Source organism: Petromyzon marinus, chromosome 4 (assembly GCF_048934315.1).
Source record: "Petromyzon marinus isolate PM22_M1 ecotype Great Lakes invasive population chromosome 4, UKy_Petmar_22M1.pri1.0, whole genome shotgun sequence".
In the NCBI taxonomy this organism is placed as follows: domain Eukaryota; kingdom Metazoa; phylum Chordata; class Hyperoartia; order Petromyzontiformes; family Petromyzontidae; genus Petromyzon; species Petromyzon marinus.
Window position 1 is genome coordinate 15,775,060 of NC_133670.1, and position 27,959 is coordinate 15,803,018.

Sequence of the window (27,959 nt, forward strand, 5' to 3'; positions counted from 1 at the left end):
TGGCATATTTTCACCCGAAAAAATCTGACATAAATGCAACTTTTATGAAGATGTGAATCTGACAATTTTACCCTTATTTCGCCATGTGAAATAGTAGATTAAAACGTTTGCTCTTAGTAAATTAATGTTATTGTTAAATATAAACCAAAGTTTACACATTGCATATATCTTGCCAAGGCTAATGGCAGTACACTTTTGGGAACAACATTTCGTGTTTTGCATTTGGTTAACGCTTGCTTTTATTCACATTCCTACACGAGTGAAATGTAATATCTTAGTGTTAACTTTCAGACAAAAATTATCATCAAGCAGTTATCTATAATCATCACCCCTATCCATTCATTACATCATACATCATTAACATCCCATCAATCAATCATGATTATCATCATCCTAAAATCACCCATCCATCATAAATATAATCAATAATGATCAAAATCATCATAAATAAATAATCTGTCATCATCCACATTCTTTCAGGAGCAATAAAAGGCGAGTCACTTAATAAGGCTGCATCATTGAGAGTCAACTTTTGCAGACAGACTGGGCCCCATCAAAGTAATGTAGATTGTCCACCACTCACAACACCAATGGTTACTGCCCGACACATGATCGATGAGCAAAATGTATCAAGAATAAAATATTGAAAAAGTCGCAACCGTGTATAAAATTCGATTCAGTGCTCATGTCTGGTTGGATAGTGTGATTATACTTTGGGGTAGAGCTATAGCGTGTGGTTGGATAGTGTGGTTATGCTTAGGGGTAGAGCTATAGTGTAGTTGGATAGTGTGATTATGCTTAGGGCTTGGCTCGTGTGGTTTGGATCTGGCCAGGTGACTGAGCGGTCAAGCAAGCGGCTCGCAATCGGAAGGTTGCGAGTTTAAACCCTGGTTGGGGGGTTGATTTAGCCCATCATTCCTCTGGGGTCGATGCAATGAGTACTAATTCATTGGGGAAGTCAACAGTGGTGGTCCTATGGCTCTAGCATCTTGAATTTCCGCGATTGGCTCAGGGCTGTAATCGGGGTATGAGCACCACCTCAATGCTCATTTAAGCAGGAAATAACTTTGAGCGTGGTTAGGGATAGAGCTAGAGCCGTGTTGGTAGCGCTAGTTGCAGCCAGTGGTAAAGTAGAGTGGGGGCTTATTAGAGTCAAAGGTAGTGTGATGGTGCTTGGGTCGGGTTCGTGAGCTCATTTGCTCGTATGATTAGTGGAGATTAGGTAAATATAGTACAAGGAGAGATGCATAGACACTATCGGCCATATCTCCAACACGGTCCGCAGAGATCTCTGGGGAAGGAGGGCGATCTCATCTTCCCAGGCACCCACACAGAGTGAAAAAAGCGTCCGTGCCATTGAGACTGACTCGCTGTCAGCGTGCTCATATGTGGGCTGCTCATCACTGTATAAGCACGCTGCTGTTATTGTCTGCCGCAATTTCACCCATTCACGGATACACAGTGACATTGTTTTTTTAGCCAGAGCATGCATTTTGATGCTTGTGGTGTCAACGGAGCGGGAGACAGGATTCTTGAGGAGGCACCTTCTTTAAGTTCCACAGGTTCACCCTCGCTTCTCCCAAGTCGTATAGCCCAGCCTAGACACAACCCTGACCGTGTTACACTGACGGCATCGACCGAGACAGCCAACAACTATCCGGCCACGCAATTATCTAGCGAAGGCGGCAGCCATGAAAGTGGCGAAGACGACAGCGACGACGAGACGAGTTCACTTCCCAGATCCGGCAGCCCGGAGCTCTCGCTCTCCGCTGCTTTTAATCTACTCAGCGCGGCCTGGCTCCGCCCTGGCCGCGCCTCCCTTCTCGAACCCACTAGCGGGTTCCAGAGGCTTCCAGACAGGGTCTCTGTGACCCTTGCCCAAGTTCCTCCGCCCTACTGACACACCCGCGTAAGTGGTCACCGGCGTGTGTACGACTCCGTCCACCGCAGTTCCATTGCTGGACAACAGACGGCGCTATTACACTACACCTTGTATAAATGTCGTGCAGGAGGAGGCACGCCTGAAGAACAATCGCTTTCATGTGCAATGGTTTGAATTGTGTCTGTGTAACGGTTATATAATCACAAACTTCGGGGACCCTGAGCCACTTGAACAATGTTTTGAAATTGGTTGATGGCCACTGACACCCATTATGATTTAAAATGTCGAGTTGTTTGAATAATCATTATCATCATCATTGGAAATGGTCACGCCTCTACTGGAGGAAAGCCTCCCCTAGCTACCGCCAACTCTTGCAAACCACCTGACACTCGCACACGAGCTCATTTCATCGCTCCATCTCCGCGGTGGACATCACTCTCGGAAGTTTTCCATTCCGTGGTTGCTGCTCCCCATCGTTATTCTTGACCATAAGTCACCTTCTCTGTTCATTGGCGTGTCCTGCCAAAGAACGACTTTACTTAACAGTTTGAATGATATTCTTGGTTCTTTCGGTAAAGTCACGTAGAAGGGAAACAATAAAATAATAAAAATATAAAACAATAAAATTCACTTTTTCAAATTTTCTTGTTGTGGTTTGCAGTCGAAACGTCGTGAGAATTTATTGTTTTATATTTTTCTTATTTTATTGTTTCCCTTCTACGTGACTTTACCGAAAGAACCAAGAATATGAATCTCTGCAGTCACGAAAGCTTTAAATCAAAAGTTTGAATGATGTCATTCGCCTACGTATATTATATGATCCACGTTATCCTCTTTCTCTCTCAATGTGATGTCGTTTCGATTGATCACTTGAAATTAACCCCACTGTGATCAATTAAAACACTCCTTAATGGAGGTGGAAATATTACAATCTGGGAGATTCCTGAAATGAGTTCTGAGACTGGTAGTCTTCCCTGGATAAGATGATTTTCTCACGATTTACCTTTGAATTATTTAGGCGTGCATTCGCGTTTTCCTGTTGACAGTTAATCGCACGCAGATGCTATGTTTAATTTATTGTACGTGTTAATAATGGCCACATCAGACTGTCGGAAAGCCTGCACGTTTTTTTCTGTCAACCTAGAAATGATCTGTTTACACAAGTGAACGGTAATGGTAATGATAATGAAAAATCTAGGTGAATAAAAATCAATATTTGCTTCACCTTGCGAACTGGAAAGGGTGAATGCGGTGTCCTTGTCTAGTTGGCATGCTGTATACTACAGGCTATGTAACATACTGTAAAGGCTGCGATTAAATACTACGTTCGGCTTACTTACAATTCGTTGGTTATCAGATCAATGTGTACTATTGCAGAGTTTCTCGCTGTTGTTCTGTGAAGCTCTTGAATGTGATTTCGGGTTGTACCGCGTGCTGTCAAGCATGATGTCCGACGTATCGTTTCCAAGTGCTGAGAAGCTTCTTCAGGTACTGAGCGATAAACGTCGGACGTCGTGCAGAAACAACACGCGGTACAACCCGAAAACACATCGCAGTGTTCGAGTGATGTGGGTCTCTCGCCCCGAGGCTGACAGAAAAGGGTTAACTCAACTTCCAGCCTGTGAATTTTGCTCGAAGACAAAAGCACAAATCCTGCTGTTCACGACTGTTTAACGTCACTGCAGGCCAGATCTGGTTTAACCACAAATCTCTCATCGTCATCGTCACATCTGGCGTTTAAACAGAACGAATGGGACATTTTGGAAGACCAATAAATCGTGCATTTCACAATTTCCGCACGGGCAGATGCGGCGAGCCACATGGTGTAATTAATTTAAGATCTGAGTATCTGGAGGTGGCTCCGTGGCCTTGGGGTTAGGGCACTGAGCTCGCGCTGTGATTAAAATGGGTTCACAAATGTTGCGAGTTAGGAGCCACAGGCCCGACCTCCACTGACTGTAAAGTGAACCCCATCATATTAAATGTGGGTACTCTACTGTATTCACTTCATTTGTTGTCCTTGGTTGGCTACGTACTGTGCGAAAGAAAGTTCTACAGCCATACATTTGGCTTATTATAGCTCTGAAATTTTAAAATGTCAGGTTGCATTGGTATGCGACGAGACATCTTTTAAGAAGTATTCGTTGCCAAAGCCATTTGAGATACCACCACACCTCAGTAACGCTTTCTACCACCCGATTCCAGATTCTACAGCCAGCTGCTACACGGTAGATATACGGACCTCCAAGATCTTCCCTCAGTATCTCACTACCTGCTCATAGGTCTTCTACTTGGTCGCCGGTTTCGTGGAGACTACAGTACTTGAATGCCTGGGTAATGTGTTGATTACTTGAGGCAAGATGTGCTCCTCAGAGGTCAATGTTACGCACAAAGCACTGGGAAGAGTGGACTACAGATCGTCTCTATTGTTGCGTCCATTCGCCATCAACACAGCAATCTTGACGGGGAATATACATACAGTATGCGTGTCCCTAGGGTGGCTAACGACTTCTAAAAATTTACTTAAAATTGTTTAGTGATGCCATCTTGTTGTCTGATACAGGGTGATACACTGCAAGCTGTAGGTTTCACCGACTGCATATCATGACACTGAAATACTTTGCTATCTGATCATTTCTCCTTGGAACTTTCGGTAAAGTCACGTAGAAAGAAAATAAATTAAATAATAATAGAATACGCCGTTTCGATTGCAACACAAGCAACCATCATCATGTAAGAATGAATGAGAAAACAAACATAATAAACTTAGAAATATGTCATGGGACCTCCTTTGCTAGTACCAAAAATATGAGAATAGGTTAGAAATAAAATGCAATACAACACAGAGAGTCGGCTAACACAACAGTCAACACCCGACCTGGTTGATTACGTTCTTCCAAAGATTGCTACATTTGAGAGGGAGACATAACACAGACACGGAGACACATACACAGACACACACGCAGAGAGGGACACACATAGAGACACAGAGAGAGAGAGAGAGACACACACATAGACAAACAGAAAGATACAGTCACGAAAGCTTCGAATCTATGTGTCAAGTAGTGTCCTACTTGACACTTTGATTGTCAAGTAGGACACTCAAAGTGTCAAGTAGGACACTCAAAGTCCACCACCGGTCATAGGCATCAACACATAACTGAGCGAAGGAGAATTCTCTGCGGCAAGTGACTTTACGCGGCAGGGGCTGAGTGAAAAGTTGACTTGCAAGTGGCAGCAAGTGACACCCAGTGGTGACCCAGACATGTTTGTGATTTCCAGCCAACGGGGCCTCGGCGGATTCACGTTGTCGCTTGGCAATTCGCGAGATGGGAAAACGTGTGTGCCCAGGTTCCTAATAATGATATGTTGTCCATCTGTAGCACACGTGGCTTAGGGGGGGGGGGGGGCCGCGGTGGTGATTGTGAGCGTGTTTGACAATAAAATAATCTATTTGGTGATGCCACGTTAATAGATGCACGAGCACAAATCACAAGCAAACTCTCAAAAGGTTCGTCAATAACATCGTGGCCTTCAAAGGAAACATAACAGGCGACGTCTGCTCTTCACCACTGGTATAATGCATATGATTGTAGGGAGTGCGTGCACATCACCACCGGTGCAGGGTGTCTACACTCACCCACCACCGGTGCAGGGTGTCTGCACATCACCCACCACCCGTGCAGGGTGTCTGCACATCACACACCACCGGTGCAGGGTGCCTGCACATCACCCACCACGGGTGCAGGGTGTCTGCACATCATCCACCACCGGTGCAGGGTGTCTGCACATCACCCACAACCCGTGCAGGGTGTCTGCACATCACCCACCACCGGTGCAGGGTGTCTGCACATCACCCACCACCGGTGCAGGGTGTCTGCACATCACGCACCACCGGTGCAGGGTGTCTGCACGTGACCCACCACCGGTGCAGGGTGTCTGCACATAACCCACCACCTGTGCAGGGTGCCTGCACATCATCCACCACCGGTGCAAGGTGCCTGCACATCACCCACCACCGGTGCAGGGTGTCTGCACCTCACCCACCACCGGTGCAGGGTGTCTGCACATCACCCTACTACCTGTGCAGGGTGCCTGCACATCACCCACCACCGGTACAGGATGCCTGCACTTCACCCACCACCTGTGCAGGGTGTCTGCACTTCACCCACCACCGGTGCAGGGTGTCTGCACATCACCCACAACCGGTGCAGGGTGTCTGCACTTCACCCACCACCGGTGCAGGGTGTCTGCACATCACCCACAACCCGTACAGGGTGTCTGCACATCACCCACCACCTGTGCAGGGTGTCTGCACATCACGCACCACCGGTGCAGGGTGTCTCTGGCTGTCACTCCTGCACGCTGTATCGCCGCGCGCGCTGATTGGCTGTCCGCGCCGCACGCGTGACGACATCGGAAGCCTGGGCCGTGGTCTCTGTGCGGTGTCTGTGTTGGTGTACACGTGAGTCTGTGTTGGTGTACACGTGAGTCTGTGTTGGTGTACACGTGAGTCGGTGTTGGTGTACACGTGAATCTGTGTTGGTGTACACGTGTGTGAGTTTGTGTTGGTGTTCACGTGAGTCTCTGTGGTGTCTACGTGTGTGTGGTGTACACGTGTGTGCAATTGTGTACACGCTTGTGTGTGTATATTTGTCTCCGTGTTGAGAACAAGCCGGCGTTCTTCGACGGTATGTAATTTTTTTTGCAAAGGCTATACGACTACACTTTTACATCAATCGTACAGCGTATAACCGCATACACGCACACACAACAGCATGTGAGTGTGTGCAGCGTGAACACGCTTGTGTGTACGTGTGTGTGTGTTAACATTTCGGCTAGCCTGCCTACGATCCATCCTGGGTTTAACCAGCAGGCTGGATTGTGTGAGGAGCTCACAAATCCTTGAAAGATCTGGGCAAGGTAGAGAAGAGATGGAGTGATGTGGTACAGGAGGCACGGGCTAGAGAAGAGATGGAGTGATGTGGTACAGGAGGCACGGGGCTAGAGAAGAGATGGAGTGATGTGGTACAGGAGGCACGGGGCTAGAGAAGAGATGGAGTGATGTGGTACAGGGGGCACGGGGCTAGAGAAGAGATGGAGTGATGTGGTACAGGAGGCACGGGGCTAGAGAAGAGATGGAGTGATGTGGTACAGGAGGCACGGGGCTAGAGAAGAGATGGAGTGATGTGGTACAGGAGGCACGGGGCTAGAGAAGAGATGGAGTGATGTGGTACAGGAGGCACGGGCTAGAGAAGAGATGGAGTGATGTGATACAGGAGGCACGGGGCTAGAGAAGAGATGGAGTGATGTGGTACAGGAGGCACGGGCTAGAGAAGAGATGGAGTAATGTGGTACAGGAGGCACGGGCTAGAGAAGAGATGGAGTGACGTGGTACAGGAGGCACGGGCTAGAGAAGAGATGGAGTGACGTGGTACAGGAGGCACGGGCTAGAGAAGAGATGGAGTAATGTGGTACAGGAGGCACGGGCTAGAGAAGAGATGGAGTGACGTGGTACAGGAGGCACGGGCTAGAGAAGAGATGGAGTGACGTGGTACAGGAGGCACGGGCTAGAGAAGAGATGGAGTGATGTGGTACAGGAGGCACGGGCTAGAGAAGAGATGGAGTGATGTGGTACAGGAGGCACGGGCTAGAGAAGAGATGGAGTGATGTGGTACAGGAGGCACGGGCTAGAGAAGAGATGGAGTGATGTGGTACAGGAGGCACGGGCTAGAGAAGAGATGGAGTGATGTGGTACAGGAGGCACGGGCTAGAGAAGAGATGGAGTGATGTGGTACAGGAGGCACGGGCTAGAGAAGAGATGGAGTGATGTGGTACAGGAGGCACGGGCTAGAGAAGAGATGGAGTGATGTGGTACAGGAGGCACGGGGCTAGAGAAGAGATGGAGTGATGTGGTACAGGAGGCACGGGCTAGAGAAGAGATGGAGTGATGTGGTACAGGAGGCACGGGGCTAGAGAAGAGATGGAGTGATGTGGTACAGGAGGCACGGGGCTAGTGAAGAGATGGAGTGATGTGGTACAGGAGGCACGGGGCTAGAGAAGAGATGGAGTGATGTGGTACAGGAGGCACGGGCTAGAGAAGAGATGGAGTGATGTGGTACAGGAGGCACGGGGCTAGAGAAGAGATGGAGTGATGTGGTACAGGAGGCACGGGGCTAGTGAAGAGATGGAGTGATGTGGTACAGGAGGCACGGGGCTAGAGAAGAGATGGAGTGACGTGGTACAGGAGGCACGGGGCTAGAGAAGAGATGGAGGGATGTGGTACAGGAGGCACGGGGCTAGAGAAGAGATGGAGCGATGTGGTACAGGAGGCACGGGGCTAGAGAAGAGATGGAGTGATGTGGTACAGGAGGCACGGGGCTAGAGAAGAGATGGAGTGATGTGGTACAGGAGGCACGGGGCTAGAGAAGAGATGGAGCGATGTGGTACAGGAGGCACGGGGCTAGAGAAGAGATGGAGTGATGTGGTACAGGAGGCACGGGGCTAGAGAAGAGATGGAGTGATGTGGTGCAGGAGGCACGGGGCTAGAGAAGAGATGGAGTAATGTGGTACAGGAGGACGTGGAGCTGAGTGGACTTGCCGATGACTGGTACCAGCGGTGTCAAGATCGGCCTCTGTGGAGGAGGCTCGTGAAAGACGCTGCTGCTACTGGGCAGTGCCAGGCTAGGTGCATAGTGAGGCTACTGGGCAGTTGGAGGCAGTCGCCCTCCAACAATAACGGAGGGCGGAGGAGCGACGCTCACAACAACGAGCGGAGCGCCGGGTAGCTAAAGCACAGCAGGTTGGCACAGTAGGGGGCACAGGTGGTGCATCAGCCAGTCATCTCAGTCAGTCGACCCGTGGCACCTGGGTCTGCCCCGTGACCTGCCAGCGGGCGTTCGACACTTCACGTGTGTGTTAATGTAGTGAGTGTGTGTTAATGTAGTACGTGTGTGTGTAAATGTAGGTAGTGTGAGTGTTAATGTAGGTAGTGTGAGTGTTAATGTAGTGTGTGTGAGTGTTAACGTAGTGTGTGTGTGTTAATGTAGTGTGTGTATTAATGTAGTACGTGTGAGTGTTAATGTAGTGAGTGTGAGTGTTAATGTAGTGAGTGTGAGTGTTAACGTAGTACGTGTGAGAGTGTGCACAAGGTAACAATATCGCTACTGGCCCTATGACCTACATACGTAGAGTGCACATGCGCACACGTGGAAGTGGCTGTAGTTTGTACGCACCCGCGTATACTACGTGTGTGTGTACGTGTGTATACTACGTGTGTTTGTACACTACGTGTGTACACTACGTGTGTTTGTACACTACGTGTGTGTGTACACTACGTGTGTATGTACACTACGTGTGTGTGTACACTACGTGTGTGTGTACACTACGTGTGTGTGTACGTGTGTATACTACGTGTGTGTACACTACGTGTGTATACTACGTGTGTGTACACTACGTATGTGTGTACACTACGTGTGTGTACGTGTGTATACTACGTGTGTGTACACTACGTGTGTATACTACGTGTGTGTACGTGTGTATACTACGTATGTGTGTACACTACGTGTGTGTACGTGTGTATACTACGTGTGTGTACACTACGTGTGTGTACGTGTGTATACTACGTGTGTTTGTACACTACGTGTGTGTACGTGTGTGTATACGTATGTATACTACGTGTGTGTACACTACGTATGTGTGTACGTGTGTATACTACATGTGTGTGTACACTACGTGTGTATACTACGTGTGAGTGTACACTACGTGTGTGTACGTGTACACTACGTGTGTACACTTCGTTTGTGTACACTACGTGTGTGTGTGCAGTACGTGTGTGTACACTACGTGTGTGTACGTGTACACTACGTGTGTGTACACTTCGTGTGTGTGTACACTACGTGTGTGTGTGCAGTACGTGTGTGTACACTACGTGTGTGTACGTGTACACTACGTGTGTGTACACTTCGTGTGTACACTACGTGTGTGTACACTACGTGTGTGTACGTGTACACTTCGTGTGTGTACACTACGTGTGTGTGTACACTAGTGTGTGTGTGCAGTACGTGTGTGTACACTACGTGTGTGTACGAGTGTGTAGTATGTGTGTGCAGTACGTGTGTGTACACGTGTTTCGTACGTGTGTGTATACACGATGTGTGTGTATAGACGACGTGTGTGTGTACACTACGTGTGTGTACATCCCCCTCCCCGTGGCCTCTGCGTCCTCTGAAGGAGCCGTTCCCCGAAACGTCGTGTGTACACTTGTATGTGTGTGTACTCATGTGTGTGTGTACACGTGTGTGTGTACACGTGTGTGTGTACACGTGTAACAGGGCAGCTTGCGCGTTCTTGGCGCGGTGTGTTCGCATTAGGCCACAGAGAAGCTTTGTTAAAGACGAGCGATGGATAAAACATCGCGTAGCGAGGCCCATGTTAACACATGCATGTGGAACTTCTTACGTGTGTACACACGCCTGCACACGTGTGTGTGCTGCACGTGTGTGTGCTGCGCAACGTGTGTGTGTGTGTGCTGCACGTGTGTGTGTGCTGTGCGACGTGTATGCGTGCTGCACATCGCACACGTGCGCTGCACATTGCACACGTGCGCTGCACTTTGCACACGCGTGCTGCACATGGAACACACGTGCTGCACATTGCACACGCGTGCTGCACGCGCGCGCTGCACACGCGTGCTGCATTGCTGTTACACAGAGGTTGGGGTGTTGAGATGTACTCATGTATATATGGAGATCCCATTGTTGAGAGAATACAGGGAATCTTAAGAATGCGAGAGAGCTGCAGTTCGTAATTGCATAGGAACAGTTTTCACGTGAGTTTTTTTTTTGCCACGTATTTTATGTTCATTTCGATCTTTTTGTTATATTTTGACCTTGCATCCGAATGAAAAACTGTTCTTTTGTCAATTTCATAGCAGGCACATTTTTCTCAGGGTCAAAGTGTGAATTGTTATCTTCAACGATGTCACCGCTTCTCCCTACCCATGCCCCCCCCTCCTCTCAGGAAGGGTTTTTGGCCAAAGCATTAGCCTATTTTTTTCTTATAAACCAGTCTTAATCATCGTAATGTTCTTACCACGTTCCCATGGGCTCCATTCCCTTCCCCCAAGCCATCCCGTACCATGAGCTCCTAACATGATTCATCCCATTCCTATATATTACCTTGAGCATCATTGCCCTATTTATCCTTTCCCATTTTTTTAAATCTCCATTCTCTTGGGACTGCTGGATCCTGCTGGAGTCTCGTGATAATGTCACTCGCTACTAAGAGCCCTACAGCCTGCGTTCGATTCCCAGCCACGGCTAACACCAGTGGCAAGTGATTTTGAGTAATATCTGACAATGTCTGCTTCTGTCTTCTTACCAACCCGCACTGATCATTGTGGTGACGTATGGTTAAATCAACCCCATGACCAAAAGAGTAGGGGGCCTTCGTTCAAACTTTGATTGAAAAAAGGTATTTCTTTTTATTGTCACATTCCTAAGTTGCACTAAAATACAATGCTCTATACAACATTAACGCCACCAGTGCTTTCGATTTAAAGCTTTCGTGACTGCAATGATTCATCTTCTTTGGTTCTTTCGGTAAAGTCACTTAGAATGAGAATAAAATAATAAAATAAGACAATTAAATTCTCACATCGTTTCAGCCACAACACAAGTAGCCTTCAGGTGAAAGAACAGAACTGTCGGGACGACATTCAAGTTCTGTCGTCCCGACAGTTATGTTCTTTCATCTGAAGAAGGCTACTTGTGTTGTGGCTGAAACGTCGTGAGAATTTTATTGTCTTATTTTATTTTATTCTCATTCTACGTGACTACCGAAAGAACCAAAGAAGCCATCAGTGCTGTTTGGTTATTAACCAAATTGCGACATGCCGCAATACTGCAAACAGTCCTATCATAAGAATGTAGATTTGCTTTGGACTGCCACGAAAGGTAAACCGTGTTCACTAGCCTTTTGAGCAGGGAGACTTTAGACTATTTCTGTGTTCCTCATTACGGCTTGAGACGGACACTGCAGGGACATGACGGACATTCTCGTGTGGCTCATACGTTATGTTTTGCAGAAGCTTCTCTTTTCACTGTGTATGCTATTTGTACTGAGTGAAAGCACCAATAAGGATTGTCGAGATACAGCGATACTGTGACACACCATACGATATAAGGTCCACTAAAATCGCATTGTCTGTTATTATCATGGCTGCTCACATTGAAATGCAATATACGAAATGTACATGATGCAATGTACCAATCCTCGCCTCCAAAGCACTGTCATTCACGGCTGCTGTGTTTCGCTGCCCACAGACATGAACCGGGCAGCGGTGATTTTGCAGCACCTGGCGCCGCGGGGCGGTGGTGCCACCCCTCGCTCCGTTTCGTCAGCTGGCGCAAGAGTGGTCCCTTTTGTGCCGCAGACGGACGATGACATTGTGGTGGTGCACGGCGTGCGCACGCCCTTCGGCAGAGCAAAGCGCGGGGTCTTTAAGGTGCCACCGCATCCAACGTCAGCACAGGGCGACCAAGCAGATTTTATTTATTTGACAAATGGAGCATATTTCTGCATTCCTCAATTTGCATTTACACTTTTTCACGGTCTACACTGTTTTACGATATGGTGCAGAGCCATGGGCATCAGGGAAGATGTTAGAAGGAGCTCTTGAAAGGACAGACATGAGAATCCTAAGTTGGATGTTGGGAATATCTCTGATATCTCACTAAGATGGATGTTGGGGATATTTCTGAGGGAAACGAAGCTTAATGAAGACAGAGGCTTAGAAAGGGTTACTAATATTCTTGTGAGGGTCAGTGTGGTTCGACTTTGAAAGTTTTGAACTGTGCTGATAAGGGCTATGGAGATGCTAGTGCAGGGCAGAAGGAGGAGTATATGGATTAAAAACGTTAACTTAAAGGGATCTCAGAGATAACTATGTAATATCTGTTTCCTTAGATCATTCTCTTAAGGAGTTATGAATGGCTCCTTTGTCTCGACATTTGGAATAAAAATTTGTCCAGACATTTACAAATATTGTGTCTACAGATGAATTACCTAAATAATCTGATGTCTGTGTCATGGGCTGTGTGTGGGAATGTGAATTTGGTGCTTGAGATTTTATCTGTTTGTGCCATATTCCACTTGCAGGACACAATGGTTGATGAGCTTCTGATAGCCGTTATGACAGGCCTGCTCAAGGCCACCAAACTCCAGCCAAGCCAACTCGGGGACATCTGTGTGGGTGGGTGGCCACATCCTGTCCTTTATAAGTTATCACCATCGTCAATTAGCCTTGATCAATCCACTGCTAGATGAAGGCCTCCTTTAGGCTGCCGCCATCTCATTTTTAAGCGGCAAGAAATGTGTGCTTTACATTTGTTGCTGTAACATCAGCAGTTGATTAACTGTCAAAAACGTCAAACATACACATCACATACCTAATTTAAAATGACTCTTTTCTCTATCAAGCAGATTAATGTGCTGATGTGTGTGCCAGCTAAACTGGGATTAAAAGGTAAAGGTTCAGACCTGTAAACTGCTTTCTCACGCCACTGCTGGCATAAGGGCCTTTACTAGTGGGAACTCTAAACAGCCCCTCGAGAGTCGTATTTTTGCTTTCTACTTTCATGCTGGCTAGACATCTGCTGATTGACTGTGGCCTACCCAGTTTTACTGCTGGGTGGACAGAGGCGATGGAGGGTTTTAATAATCTTGCAACATTTTGTCAACTGCCGCGCTGGGAGATTGAACCGTCGACCTCTGGATTGCAAGTCCAAAATGCGAACCATAACACCTTGGCAGTCTCCCGGAATTAAGAGTCACACTATAAATAGCAAATTTCAGCAAACGAGAGCTCTAAATTGCTGGGCAAAGTTCAAGTTTTTGCCTTTGTACCAATATAATGTTTTTGTTCCCCAGCATGACGGTGAAAATAAATATGTGTGTAGCAGCAACATTGAAAATTGGAATAAAACGTCCTTGCTAAACAAATAATAACATTTGTCTGGCAATTGCATAATATTGCCTTTGTGTTAATGTGGCCTAGAAACCCCTGCCACTTCAATCTACGCATTCAACCTGCACCTCATGGTATTGTTGGTGAATCTGGCTGTCTTCCCTGCAGTGCAGCAACATCAGTGCGAGCCAGATTAAACCTCTCCTCCAAGGACGATTAAAACATTGTCGTCACTTATCCAGACACACTTGTCTATTTTAAATAGAATATGAATGAAGATTTCAAGAGCATATGTGTTTCTTTGTAACATCTCGAATGGAACGAGAGTGCTCAGCTGTGAGGCAACGACTATTTTATTGTTTCCCTTCTACGTGATTTTACCGAAAGAACCAAGAATATTAGAAGGGCGGCAATTTATTTCCTCGGCATTCACACTTCACATGCAGGCGTGATGAATAAATAAGTGGTGGTGTGTCGCAAGAGGCAAGAGTAATGCCCCTCTCATCTCATTCTACTCCCTATGACCTGCCCTGCGCTCTGGCAACCAACGGCTCCTATCAAAAACCTCAGTTGACATTCACACAATGGGAGGTCGCTCCCTCTCATCTGCTGTCCTCATGGGAATTCCCTTCCTCTAGCTGTCAGCACTGCTGAGACTGTTTCTCTGTTCAAGTCTAGGCTCATGACTTTCATCTGCTCTTCTGCATATGACGATGTCCCGATAGCAGTATCTTAATTTTCCAGTGCATATTCTATTCTTGCATATGCCGATATGTTCAGGAGTGAGATGCGACTGTTGAGATCTGCTAGCCACGACGAGAGGTCTTGAGGAGAGTTTGTGTAGGTTTGCTATTCCTCCTCCGTTGAAGGAGCACTGACTATAGTGCCTTAACAATCTGGTTCCATAGATTGGGTTACATGGCCACAGGCGCACTGTGGCTTGTGTTGAATCTCCATTTATGAAGGAAATGTACACATCGGCCTGTTGATGTTCTGATTTGTTTGATGGCTACACCAATGTCTTTGAGGAATGTCAAAGCCAGGAAGTGCGATTTTTGTCTCGAATAAGGTGTTTATTCTGGACGTCTGTGCATATGACTCTCACAATGAATTGTCTTTGCACTTCTAGCGTGACATCATAGCTCTTTCTCCTAATTTCCTTGCGATTAAAAAAGTCCATGTTTCCCCATTTTTGTATAGCTTGTTGAAAAGCGGTATCTTGGTTTACAGCCCATTGTTAATCCACTGCTGGATGAAGCCTCCCCACACTGGATCAGTCAGGGTTGTTTTAACCATATTTCACCATGCTGGGTAGTGCGGATTGGTGAAAGACGTGGTCAAGGGGATATCCAAAGATGGTTAAGATATCGCTCTTCCACTGATGTTAGCTATGGCTGGTAATCCAGTTCAGGTTGCAGGTTTCATAGTGCAGTCCACTAACCACACTGCTGATGTGCAGCCCTGCAATTTTTTCTCATGCCACTTCTTGCAGAAGGCACTCCACTAGAGAGCCTCTGTAGATGGAATTTGTGCCTACTCTTTCACACTGGCCATACATTTTAGAAGAGGTGGGTGTACCCGCACTTTATTCCACCACATTAACATATCAATCAACTATTTTTGGTGGAACCATTTATACTGCTGGGTTAAGAGAGGCTGGGGAATTTTAATGAATGTTCCCATTGTTTCATCTGTCACAAAGGGAAGTGAAATCGCACCGGCGACCTCCCCATTGCATGTCCAGTGAGCTAACCATTGTATCACGGCAGCATCCCTATGAATGTTAAATTATGTTTAAGCCCTAATTGAATTGCAATTGTAATGCTTTGTCTGGCTGTGTGTGCCACATGCAGGGAACGTGCTGCAGCCGGGAGCAGGTGCCGTCATTGCCAGGATTGCGCAGTTTCTCAGGTAACCACGAGGATGAGCTCCACCAGGAAATAATTTCAGGCGGGTCAACCCGGGCACCCGGCACACTGCATCCAGTATACCAATGGCTATGGCTGCTGCCAGTGACCCGAATAATATTTTCTAATCCAGCACACCACAAAAAGTATGCCTCTCACTTTGGCTGTGGTTACTAGTCACGTGCCTACTGCGATCTACCAACGCCCCGGAAAATATTTCTGCAACCAACACACCACGTCTAGTATAACTCTCGCTATAATTGTGTCTGCCAGTCACGTGCCAACCAGACAGTATTACCGCGCCCGCCACACTGCATCCAGTATACCTCTCGTTAAAGCTGCAGCTACGAGTCACGTGCCACTTCCCGGACTTTGTGCCTGGAGATGTTGGTAACCTTTTTTTACGGGGTCAATGCCTGTTTTGCTCTACGGTGCTGTCTCTAGTCGTACTCCAGTCTGCCAGCCACCTGGAAAATAATCAGTGAGAAATTAAGCTCTGAATGCCACACTTTGGCTGTGAAGAAAGGACATTGATTATGGTGGATTCATAAGGACATTGTATATGCACCGCTAGCTTCTGAGTGTTGAAATTAATCGTGGGAATTAATTTATTTAATATATGTAAAATAATTGCTTTGACAGCTTATAATTTGCACAATTCGTTTTATAAGCATTTATATTAGATTTCATAGATCTGTGTAGATGTACATCCCTTTATTATGCCAATTCACTGTTAGATGAGGGCTTCACCACACCCATGTGAGTTGAGGGGATTATTTGACCATACCTCACCATGCTGCTTACTGTGGGTAGGTGAAGACAGGGAGCATAGATGTTGGGGCATAGTACAGTGCGACAGTGTGCTGCTGTCCTGCTTACAACGTAACCCCACAGACGCCTACAGCACCTGTTTTACGTATGGTAGTCACCATTCTAAGCATTGTCCAGGCTCAATCCTCCTTATCTTGCAAGATCTGAACAGATCGGTACATCCCGGGTGATTTTGAAATAGGCTTTGCATATACATATGCAATATATGTATATATTTTCTCTCGTACTCATACTGCGTTGGAACCTTCCAGAATATGTTTGATGTGACTTTCATAATCATTAACAAGTTTTGCAGCTGCATTGTGCAGATAACGGTGCTTATCTTTGTTAACTTTATTCATCCCTCTGCACCCCCCCTCCTCCCAACTTGCACTCCAGCGGTATTCCGGAGACCGTCCCCGTTTACTGTGTGAACAGGCAGTGCTCGTCTGGACTGCAAGCCTTCATTAACATCGCCGGTACCCGAGCACACACAGCACGCCCACACACCCACTCGTACACTTGGCATGCTTGCTTTTATTTCAAAATGAAACAATAATTCACACCCTTTTTAAATACGTTGATGAATGAAGGCCTTTCCACGTTTTGTGTTTGTCATGTGGGGGCTGTGTGTCCATTAGCTTCTTGAATTGCATCTTCCTTTACGCCTCTCCTGTACCGTCAATAACACACGCTGCTGTAAACAACAATGTCATTTGTGATACTTTCCTTGTTCGTCCACGTTGTCGTGCATGCTTGGAGCTGGCTGTTTTGGGTCCCAGGGGAGCGTGGTAAGAGGAGTGCTCCTGGGCACGACACAACAGGGCCTGGGAGAGAGGCAATGGATAAGACTTTGGTTAGCAATAGGGTCAGTGCTGCCGATTGGTTGCAGCGTTGTTGTTCAGACAACCACGATGCCCGTGACACAGTCTCTGCTGCCATGTCCCACTGCACTGTGTGTGTGCACAGGTGGAATACGCAATGGATCCTATGACATTGGCATGGCGTGCGGGTAAGCAAATTGCTTGATTGTGGGCACAAAGCGATGATTAAGTGGCTTCCATTCCAATCAGTGACACTTGTTTTCGCTGCCAGGTTGGTAATGTGATGGGGCATTTGCAGAGCTTGAAAGAAGGTAACTTTTACTCTTTTAAACCTAATGAAGTTAAATGTAAATACGGAAATAAAAATAGAAACTATAAAAGAACATACAGTTGTTTATAAATCGATTGCTGGATGAAGGGCCGTCCACGCCGTGTCAATCACGGGGCTGTTTGGGCATACTTGTCCACGGTGGTCAGTGTGGGTTGTTAGCGGGGGATTAGCCAGAACAAGCTCTGATATCACTCGCCACTGACGTTCGTTGTGGCTGTGAGTCGAACTCAGATTGCCAGGTTCATGGTCACGGTGTACGAGTCACTGTCACCACTGCAACCTTTTTTTTATCTCCAAATGAATATTTTATCAAACATAGAAATGTACAGCACACTCCAAGGTTCAAACAAATTGTGTCGTCAGTGTAACTACTACAAGATAAAAACATAGATGGCGAGGATACGAGTGGGTGAGTGGGTGGTGTTCGGTTGATAAGGGGAGCGGGTCCATTGTAAGCTGTGAAGAAAATGGAGCAAATTGATCAGATATTATTACATTATTACCTACTTAAACTATTATTACATTTCATTATTTAATCCACCATTAAACCATACCCAACATTACAGAGTGTGGAGCAGTGGCGCAGTGGTAAAGGAATTGAACTGTAAACCTGATGATCTGAGTTTGATTACTGGTGACTGCTAACATCAGAGGTCACGTGATAACTGAACCAGCCATGGGCTGTCCCTCTTCACCAATCTACACTGACCAGCATGGTGAATGCCTTCATTCAAAAGAGCAGTTAATTATTATTATCTTTTACCCCCCCCCCCTCATTAATAAGTGATTGACATACATATTTGATAACAATGGACAATCAGGATAAAAAACATGGAAATTAACATCGTAACTTCTTCACTTTCGGAATGACGTGTCGCACCATCCTGGCTTCTTTGTAATTGCACTTGGCCCAGGCATGCTGTAACACAGCGGTAATAATCGGAGAATGAGAGATAGAGAGTGAGAACCGCAGTCCCTTTCTCTGGAGCGAGCACTGCGGTGATGAGTGACAGCTGCATGCTCTCGGTGCTGTTCTCATGAAGCGTGGAGCTCATGTCTCGCGGTTCGCCTGGGGACCCAAAGAATGTCGGGGACGTGAGCTCGCGAATGATGGACGATGACAAGGCGCGGGACTGCCTCATCCCCATGGGGTGAGCTATGGCACACCGTTGAATGGTGGAGGGATTGCTGGGGATGATGCGATAAGGCCAAAAAATAAATAATGGCAGGGAGCAATACGGCAGCCAACTGCTCTATTTTAATGGCCTGCTGACCTCCGTTTTGCTGTATTTGTGTTGCTCTTTTGCAGCAGAGTGACAAGACATTCGTTCATAGATATAATGTTAATTCTTAATCTCACAACAGGTGCATTGAATCACGTGATTAAGGATCGACATTTAAGAAAAAAATCTCATGTTATCTGGAATGGCCCCGACAGCCACTAATCGCTGCTAAATTCAATCCCAATCCAGTCCCAGATCAACTTCAAGATCGCCCTCGGCATCTTCAATATCATCCATGCACTCGTCTCTGCTTGCCTCTTCACTCTCATTTCACTTTACTCCCTTCGACAAATCCTCCATTCTAACAACCAAGGTCTTCTGTTGAATCCCCCAGTCAACTTCGGCAGAGTGGAAAGTTGCTCCTTTTCCTCTGCTGTCAACGCCCTGACCCCTTCTCCTCTGCCGATACCTGAGCATATTTTGCGTTATGAAACAAATAAATAAACATTCCTCTTTTCCCCTTTTGATGTTCCATTGGTTTTCCATGGTGTCTTAGGATACGATTGCATTTAGATGCTATATCAAACTCCATCGTGATTGTGATCACAATCACCGCAAAGTAAAACAAAAAATCCATTATTGGAATAAATTACTGTGATTCATCAACTCCTTCCCGAGGTGGGTTGCATAATTATACCTCTTACTAAAGTGTCCGCTGATTAAGCTGGCAAATCATTTTCATCTTGGCAAACACACAGCCCCTGCCCTGTGGCACAGAGTCCTGCGATCGTGGATATACGGTAAACAAGTTTTTCCTTACAGGATATAATTTTATAATCCTAACTGGATGGTGTGTTTTGGTTTTACAATTTTATCTCATTTTAATCCTATTTTCACGTTGTGTTTTACCATTGTGTACTCAGTTAATGTGACATTGACCACATTATTTGTATGTAAATAGTTGTTGCTGTACAACATCCGGAGATGCTGCTCGTACTAAGACACTCAAACTCCAAATTAGGATTATTATTGATGGAGCGTGTGACCCGGGAGCATGGCCGTGTTGGTTGTGACTGTGGTGACGTCCCAGGTCCTGCCCCCCCCCCCCCCCCCTGCAGGGTAACATCTGAGAACGTGGCAGAGCGGTACGGCATCACCAGGGAGGTGCAGGACGCCCTGGCTGTCGCCTCGCACCAAAAGTGGGTCCCTACCATCACACAGGAAACACCGCTGAGCGGTCGATGTGGGCGGCACAAAACAAAATGAAAACACGGGTAGATTTGTCACGAGAAAGTTGTAATTGGATCCAAGACTTGCACAGATCATCAGTTGTGAAGCAGTGCTGTTGCAATTCCGTGTATTGGCAGTATAATCATTTATGTGTCTGGCCTATATATAAGCCATATATATATATAATTTTAAAAGAACACTGTGCAGTTTGCAGAATTAAAATGTATCTTTTGGATGGTCCATTTATATCCTGGTGGGGGAGTGGTGGTGCAGCAGTTAGCACACTGTGCATTGAAGCGAACGATGCACATGGACCAGTGTGGTTAAGTATAGTAACAAACCCCATGACTGACACGGAGTGGGGAGGCTTCATCCAGCAGTTGATTGGCAAAGGGCTGTGTAACCATCATTATCGGCCATGACCAAGGCGCTGCTTTACGTAGGCCTCTCCAAGTTGTCGCCATCTCTCATGGTTCAGCGATCTAAGATTGACGACAAAACAAAATGTTTATCTCGGTAGGTGGTCGACTCAGCTCATCACATCCTCGGGTCATTAGATTGACTACTACATGTTAGTGGGACTTCAGTAGCCATTGTCCTATGAAAATACTGGCCCACACCAAAGGAATGGATTGCAGCCATGCCTCGGAGCCACCATCAGACGTGGGCATTATATTGAACAGGGCAACACATCACCTCTGTAACCTTGGAAAGCGACTAACAGTGCCGATGTGCGTAATTGTTGCGGTGACGGTGCCGTATTGGCCAGGGCGGCACGAGCCACCAAGCTGGGCCTATTCCAGGAGGAGATCGTGCCCGTGACCACAGTGGTGCTCTTGGGCGACGAGGAGAAAACCATCACCGTTACCCAGGATGAGGGCATCCGCCCGGACACCAGCATGGAGGGCCTGGCGCGGCTGCGGCCGGTCTTCAAGGAGAATGGCACCACCACCGCAGGTCGCGAATTCACTCAAATCATCTTGAATATATATTTTTTTCTCCTCACTGTAAACCACCTTACCCTACGCTTTGCACTTTAACATGCTGAGGCTGGTCGGATTCAATTGTTAACTAAGTCAACATTTTTATTTTAGTCTTAAGTCTAGTTGATAACAAACTGGAATTTTAGTCAGTCTACAAAGAAGACAGAAAATGATATGAAACAGAAGCAAAAAGATTAATGAATTATTGAATCCCTGATTGTGGGGGGGTAGTGAGGTAGTGAGTGGGTGGGCAAGGGTTGAATCATCACATGCCTACTTGAAACAAAGCAGGAGCCGTATTGCTACTTGGCCGTTACTACCGGCTGCATCCTGCACCCCCTCAAACCCGGCCAACCATTTCCCCTTCACATAGGAAACTCAAGTCAGGTGAGCGATGGCGCCGCAGCGGTGCTGGTGGCACGGCGGAGAGCAGCACGGGAGCTGGGGCTGCCTGTGCTGGGGGTGCTGCGGAGCTACGCGGTGGTGGGGGTGCCACCCGACGTCATGGGCATCGGCCCCGCGCTCGCCATCCCGGCCGCCCTGAGCCAGGCTGGTGAGAGATGCTTCAGCTCCTCTCTCGCACCACCCTATCGCCCTGCACTTGCACTGTAGCTTCGGATTCGCAGCGCACACCCTGACACATTGTGATTTGATGTAGAGAGAGCAGTTACGCGGCTTGGGTAATGGTCAATGTTATATTTGGTGTATGTGGTGAGTATTGGGGTGTCTTGGATCGTGTGTGTGTTGTGTCAATTGTGTATCTGTGGTGTGCGGGATGTGTTTAGGAGTGTGTGGTGTTTGTGTTAAACAGGTTACTCTTATTTTTCACAAACAGTTCAGTCGATGGCATTAGGTGTGAGAACTTATTTATGAATGCCCGTTAAAAGATGCAAGTGTTGGTGTTGAAATGCTAAATTAAGTGCCTGTTTTAATTTTTAGTAAATTCCTTCCATGCCTAAGTGTGTATGTATATTGCTGGCCATTCATCTGACACAACAGCCTTGCAATACTTTTCAGCTTATCTGATTTTGCACTGAAAACCTTTTCGATACCTCTAACACTCCCCTATATATCTTATTCAACAGGTTTGACAATTGATGACGTTGATGTGTTTGAAATCAATGAAGCCTTCGCCAGTCAGGTGAGTTGAGAAGTAGTGGGTTTCATTTATCCGGAATAAGTCGAAATATAGGTTCTACCCAGGTTTATTTTTCCTTGTTTTATATATTGCTCATGGGGACCCTTTAAAGAACCTGTGGAATGTTTCATGCTGCAGCTCCCTTGCAGTGGCGGTTACAGGGAATGATTCCCAGCAGCAGCCTTGGTAACTGAAGCAGCTCTTTTGTCAAACTGGCACGGGCGGTGTGCTGCTGCTACATCTCCAGTGTTGACAATGTGACCAATAAAAAAAACCTTAAATGATTGTGCTGGTCAAGTAAAGGTCATCACAATCCACGACTCACATCTAATGCAGTGCACAGCAGTGATGTTTGTTTTCAGCCACCCCATTGGTTTATCCCATTGTCTGATGTCAGGGTGACATAAACACTGTAACGTGTCAAAATCGCAGTCGCCAAAAGTAACAGAAGCATCAATCTGGCGTGGCCGGTGATGTGCCTTCACTGCAGGCGGCGTACTGTGTGAAGCGCCTGGGCATCCCCGCTGAGAAGCTGAACCCCAATGGAGGTGCCATCGCTCTGGGCCACCCATTGGGCTGCACGGGCACGCGGCAGATCATCACCCTCCTGCACGAGCTGAGACGCCGTGGCCGCAGGTCTCGTCCGGGATTACACACCCAACCGGGATTACACGGATAATCTGGATTACAGGTTTAACTAGGTTTACTCACCTAACCAGAATTACATAACCTTCATGTTTACGCCAGTGGCAGATCCCAGGGGGTGGGTCATGGGGCCAATCGCTGACCTAGCCCACAACCACCGCCCCTTAAGACTCTGAAAATTTTAATATTGATATTTTTCCAGAGAAAACACATGCAATGTTGTATTTATGAATGTGGACCTTATTTAAAAAGCATGACATTTCAAAACTGCCCCCCTGGGAAGTTTATATATTTGTCTCTGTCACACCATGTCATATTGGTTAATATGACCATTGTTCACTGTTAAAGGAGACAATTGCAAGCAAATTGTTTGAAATGTTTCCTCTTATACTCTATATGCATCTTACCATAATGCAAAACAATAACAGCCTCTTGACAATTCACTGCTGGATAGGGGTTGTTTGATCATACACACTGGTCAATGCAGATTGTTGAAAGTGGTGGGGGAATCTCACAACTATCTCATTCTTTAATTCCAAAAATAACCAGAAATCAAGCTCAGGTCGCCAGGTGCATAGAGCAGTGTGCTAACCACTGTACCACCGCAAACAATGTGTGAATATTTCTTCATTGCAGTATGTTGTCGGACCGACAGTACCCAGTAATATAATTCAGAGGTTGAGTCTAAAATTATTATTTTTGTCTTCTCTCCCCAGGGCATATGGCGTAGTCTCAATGTGCATTGGAACTGGCATGGGAGCTGCTGCAGTGTTTGAGTTTCCAGGAAACTGAGGGAAACTGAGCACATAACACACGTGATTTCCACTTTTGGAATACTCTAATCATTAACTTTATATCTCTATACTATACTAGATTGCCTTAAGTTTAACACAAAAAATATGAAATTCTCCTTGATTGTACATCTCATTTAATCATGAAGTTTCATTGAAAAAAATATGATTTAAATTTTCTCATGTATGTACACCTTCCCAAAGTTCGATTTAAAATACTGTATTGAAAGATCTATAAACATTTAAAAAACGTTTCATTTGTTTTGTTTATTGCAGCAATAGTATTACACTCACCATATTCAAAATCCTTAAAACAATATATATAACATTTGGACACAGGTTGGTGCAGTGCAATTATTGTAGCTGGACTGATGTTTCTTTATCAAGGAAAAAAAAGCAGAGGTTGGCAGAATTAAAATAAGAGTGAAGGTCTTCAAGTGTCCAAGGTGAAATGGCAGGGTTTGAGCAGGAACGCTGGTCTCAGCTGTCGATGGCAATGACATTGTCGTAGACTCGCACGACATCGGGCAAACTCTCCATGAGGTGCACGAGGTGTGCTGCCACATCCATCTCCTCGCTCTTCAACTCCACAGTCCGCACCGGTATGAACTCCAGCGCCGAGGAGAGCGGAGTAAAGCCAAGGGACATCAGGCGTTCACGTACCTCGCGCAGTGACTGCACTGCGCATACGAACTGAGTCCCACAAGCACAGTATAAATGCGCATCGTTGGCAAGAACAATGCTGAGATTTTGACATGTCTGTGCTGCTAATTATGCAAAAGCAACAGAAGATTTATACTGTTTTTTTCTGGGCGTTTTGAGTACTAACCCATTGGCATATAAACAATATATATAAAAGGGAAATTTGTGAATGTGTCTGTTTGAAATGTTCAGCATACTTCCCACCATGCAACAAACTTGAAATTTGGCATGTGGGTCGTTTCCGGACTGTACACAATGCAAAAAGTATAAAAATAGACTTTTGTATTTTGGGGCGGGGGGGTGCAATAATTGATATCTTTTTCACGGCAAGTGAGTGGTGACGTCACATCTGTGATGTCACCCGCATGCGGAAGCGTTACGCAGTGTGCCTGCTGACGTCATGCATCCCCCCCCACCCTCCGCGTAGGCCGTGTATTAATCCAAGACAAGAATACAAGTCCCGGGTGAAGCCGGGTAGTAAAGCTAGTAAGCAATATGGCACACTGTGCTTAAATGTGCATAATGAATAGAACACCACTGCAATAAACAATTAAGTGCTTAGACGTATTCGTATGTTAAATATCTGGACCGGATAATATTTTGCCCACATTTTCTTGATAAAAGTTGAGTTGTCATAAGATATCGCACTTCAAACAATGCACTGCTCACTAACAATTGGCAAGCAACGTTTTATTATTGGGCAACCTTCTGGTGCCATTGTTGCAGGTGTTACAGAGCACCTCACCTGGAGGTTGACTGGATCATCTTCGCTGATCTGCTCACGGACATCTTCGGCTCCCACTTCAATTGCCAGTTCCAGTGCCTCCTCTAGACCCAAGTTCTTCCTGTCACTGTCCTTCCGAATCGTCACCACTCCCCTCTGCTCAAAGCTATTCTTTGCCCCTTCAAATAATGACCCACTTTAGAGAGAGCAAGAAATAAAAACACTTTAAACACACTTATAAAAATAATATTTGAAAAAAAATTGCAGTCCACACGAGTATTTCAAGCCGAAGATTACCAGAAAAAACACATTTAGATAACTTTCTTTTAAGGGAAGCTTTGTAAAGTTAAAACTTTTTGTTGCAATCTAACCTTGAACGAAATTATTGTAATAGAGTGCTTTAGCTTACCCATTTTTGTTCACAAGGTTGCGGATATCGCTGTTGGTTCTTTTGTAATTGTCTGTGCAAGTCTCCACTAACAGTGCGAAGCCTCCTGGTCCACGCACCCCAAAATTAATGATTGTCAGAGGCTTGCTCTTGTCCTGAGGTGGCAGGAGAAGAAGGGGAGATGGTCTCCGTTAAATACCACGTTGTTGCACGTAAATGTAAAATTGTGAAAACTTTGTCTTTGTCATGTGGGGGATCAATAATACACATCACATCTGCTGGGTTATTGGCAAATTGACTCCAATTATATGTGGAAAAAAATCGCATATAATTACGGATAATTTGGAGCATTTTTCCACGCGACTCCACTTACGCACAAAATCGTCAATTGGAAGTATCGAAGCACGGCGAGGGGACTTTGAAACATGCTTTTCTTCAAAAACATGCGTCGCTCTGTCACCGTATATTTGTGTCTCCGTCTATTTCCGTGTAATTTTCTGTGTCTGTCTTTCTAGGCATATTTTTACATTAAAATATGAAACAATAACCCACCAGTAATTGGGAATTGCCAAATTTTCCCTCTTTACTGAAAACATGTGTAACTGGATGCTGTGCTCCACAGATTTATGGATAAATTCATATGATGGTGGGCAATGGGAATGGTTACGGGTAATATGATTTGGGAAAAGAGTTTTCCTTTACTGTTATGAGCATTAAAATTGTGTTTTGGTTTGATTACTCACCGCACCCTTGATAGCCGTCTCGTAGGTGGCTTTGGGCATGTTTTTGGAACGGCAAACTTCAAGCAGGCTGGCCAGTGCTGAGTTCATGTCTGGGTTTGGTCCACCCTCTGCAAAGATTATAGTTTTAAATTTTCAAAGCTCTCACTTGAAACGTGGTCGTGTCCACTCCGACCCACAGCAAAGCAGATATGACGAATAGCATCACCTGTGTGGAGAATGCACTCACCCTTCACCGCATGGCGGATCATGATGCCCAACTTGCTGAACTCCAATGACCTCGCAGTGTCCTTAGGGCCCTTGATGTTCTTCACTTTGGACCACTTGTTGTGGCCGGCCAGAGCCCGCGCCGACACGCGATATCCACGGACGGTTTGGCACCGTGAATAAGAGAAGCCACTTTCCACGGGACAGTCCAGCAAAACGGACTGCAGAGACGCTCGGAGGGGTGCCCAGAATCTCCTGGGAAGGTGTTTAAGTGTTGCCGCCCAAGCCATTCGTAGAATAGTCTCGCGGCCTTCTCAGGTTGCTTTCTCTGAGGTACAAACCGAGACAAATGAAAATACTAATTATCCCAATTCTGGAAGATGGAATAATTACATGTGAATGCATTGTCTTGGGTAGTCTATTATTACGCAACTGAAAAGAATGGGACTCATAATATTCTACAAAAAACTTAAACTACCTCAAAATGAGAATGATCCCTGCAACAAAAAAACAACAGGTGGCAGCCCCCCATTTATCCGTGCTGTAACAGCACGGATCCGTGCTGTTGAATAACAGCACGGATAAATGAATATCAACAGCACGGATAAATGGGCGCCGTCGTGCAAGCGACGCAAGGAAGACTGAGAGCGCAGGGGGGCCGTGCATTAATCCACCACGTTCATTTTAACTCCGAGCAGCACAGCGTCGTGCCTTTGAATTATATTCAACGCAACTTGTTGTTCACGAAGATTAAAAGGAATGAGTTGTCGAACGAGCGGCCAAGCCGTCCTTGAATTACGGACGTGCAACTCGCCGTCCGAGTTTCTTTTTGAGCGGCGCGCTCAACTCCATTTGCGATCCTGAACCAGTAGGGGGGGACCGGCATATTTTCATGACGAAGCCTGGTTTCTCCAGAAGACGACCACCCACAACGTTGTATACTCATTTTATTAACGCCCGAGAGAATGCCGATGGGCCGAGTCGATCAGGCTTTGAAATCCGAAACTTTATGTTGCGAGTTGAGCAACATTAACACATTGCCACTTGGCCAAGAACAGGCGTAGAGGCGTAATACGGCGGCAATGTGTAACCATGCAGCGATACTGTAAGTGTAAGAATATTGAATTGAATGACGTCACCTGCCGGTAAAGGGCAAGTGCCACCGTCCGCGATCTCGATGGGAGTGAACGCGACTAAACTGCATTCAACCGCGGAACGACACGCTTTAAACCCGGTTTACCCGCTCGCAAACCTCGGTTGTCCGAATTTAAGTTCGAATCTCCTGAAGGAGGCCTAGGCAAGCGTGGGGGCCGCCTTGACAGTTTCCCGGCGTGCAGCGCGGCTCCTTGGGCCTCGCCCCCCTAGGAGGCCCCGGCGCGATGCCCCGCCCCCAATACTCTATCCCCGCCCCCCTACATGCGAGGCGCTGCCTCCATATTCTAGCCCCGCCCCAAACGCGATGCCCC

The 27,959-nt window shown here is 46.5% G+C and overlaps 2 protein-coding genes across 7 annotated transcripts; one reads left to right on the forward strand and one right to left on the reverse strand.

Annotated features, from left to right (window-relative positions):
- Nucleotides 1–6,273: 6,273 nt before the first annotated feature.
- ACAA1 (acetyl-CoA acyltransferase 1) lies at nt 6,274–23,984 on the forward strand. 3 transcript variants are annotated; one of them, XM_032946000.2, is made up of 13 exons: nt 6,274–6,347; nt 12,208–12,389; nt 13,043–13,136; nt 15,704–15,761; nt 16,967–17,046; nt 17,537–17,579; nt 18,766–18,873; nt 20,064–20,144; nt 20,945–21,132; nt 21,532–21,711; nt 22,244–22,299; nt 22,787–22,932; nt 23,658–23,984. In XM_032946000.2, exons 2-13 carry the CDS (start codon nt 12,210–12,212, stop codon nt 23,731–23,733), a joined length of 1,290 nt encoding a protein of 429 aa, XP_032801891.1. In that variant the 5' UTR covers nt 6,274–6,347; nt 12,208–12,209; the 3' UTR covers nt 23,734–23,984. The 3 variants fall into 3 exon arrangements, with proteins under 3 accessions (XP_032801891.1, XP_032801888.1, XP_075914322.1); XM_032945997.2 differs by having other exon boundaries at nt 6,286–6,573; XM_076058207.1 differs by having other exon boundaries at nt 6,289–6,413.
- TACO1 (translational activator of cytochrome c oxidase I) lies at nt 23,981–27,896 on the reverse strand. Of its 4 annotated transcripts, none has more exons than XM_032946003.2 (6): nt 27,746–27,896; nt 26,516–26,821; nt 26,290–26,396; nt 25,568–25,701; nt 25,180–25,354; nt 23,981–24,425 (listed from the first exon to the last, which is right to left on the reverse strand). In XM_032946003.2, exons 2-6 carry the CDS (start codon nt 26,781–26,783, stop codon nt 24,213–24,215), a joined length of 897 nt encoding a protein of 298 aa, XP_032801894.1. In that variant the 5' UTR covers nt 26,784–26,821; nt 27,746–27,896; the 3' UTR covers nt 23,981–24,212. The 4 variants fall into 4 exon arrangements, with proteins under 4 accessions (XP_032801894.1, XP_032801895.1, XP_032801893.1 ...); XM_032946004.2 differs by having other exon boundaries at nt 27,734–27,870; XM_032946002.2 differs by having other exon boundaries at nt 27,637–27,870.
- Nucleotides 27,897–27,959: the final 63 nt, after the last annotated feature.

Excerpts from the sequence above, each read along its gene's own strand:
- TACO1 (XM_032946003.2), bottom strand. The coding sequence starts at position 26,783 with ATGGCTTGGGCGGCAACACTTAAACACCTTCCCAGGAGATTCTGGGCA. Across the intron at positions 25,355-25,567 it reads AACCTTGTGAACAAAAATGG|TGGGTCATTATTTGAAGGGG; the intron begins GTAAGCTAAAGC and ends CTCTCTCTAAAG. Across the intron at positions 24,426-25,179 it reads ATGATCCAGTCAACCTCCAG|TTCGTATGCGCAGTGCAGTC; the intron begins GTGAGGTGCTCT and ends TGTGGGACTCAG.
- ACAA1 (XM_032946000.2), top strand. The coding sequence starts at position 12,210 with ATGAACCGGGCAGCGGTGATTTTGCAGCACCTGGCGCCGCGGGGCGGT. Across the intron at positions 15,762-16,966 it reads AGGATTGCGCAGTTTCTCAG|CGGTATTCCGGAGACCGTCC; the intron begins GTAACCACGAGG and ends CTTGCACTCCAG. Across the intron at positions 17,580-18,765 it reads GACATTGGCATGGCGTGCGG|CGTGGAGCTCATGTCTCGCG; the intron begins GTAAGCAAATTG and ends GTTCTCATGAAG.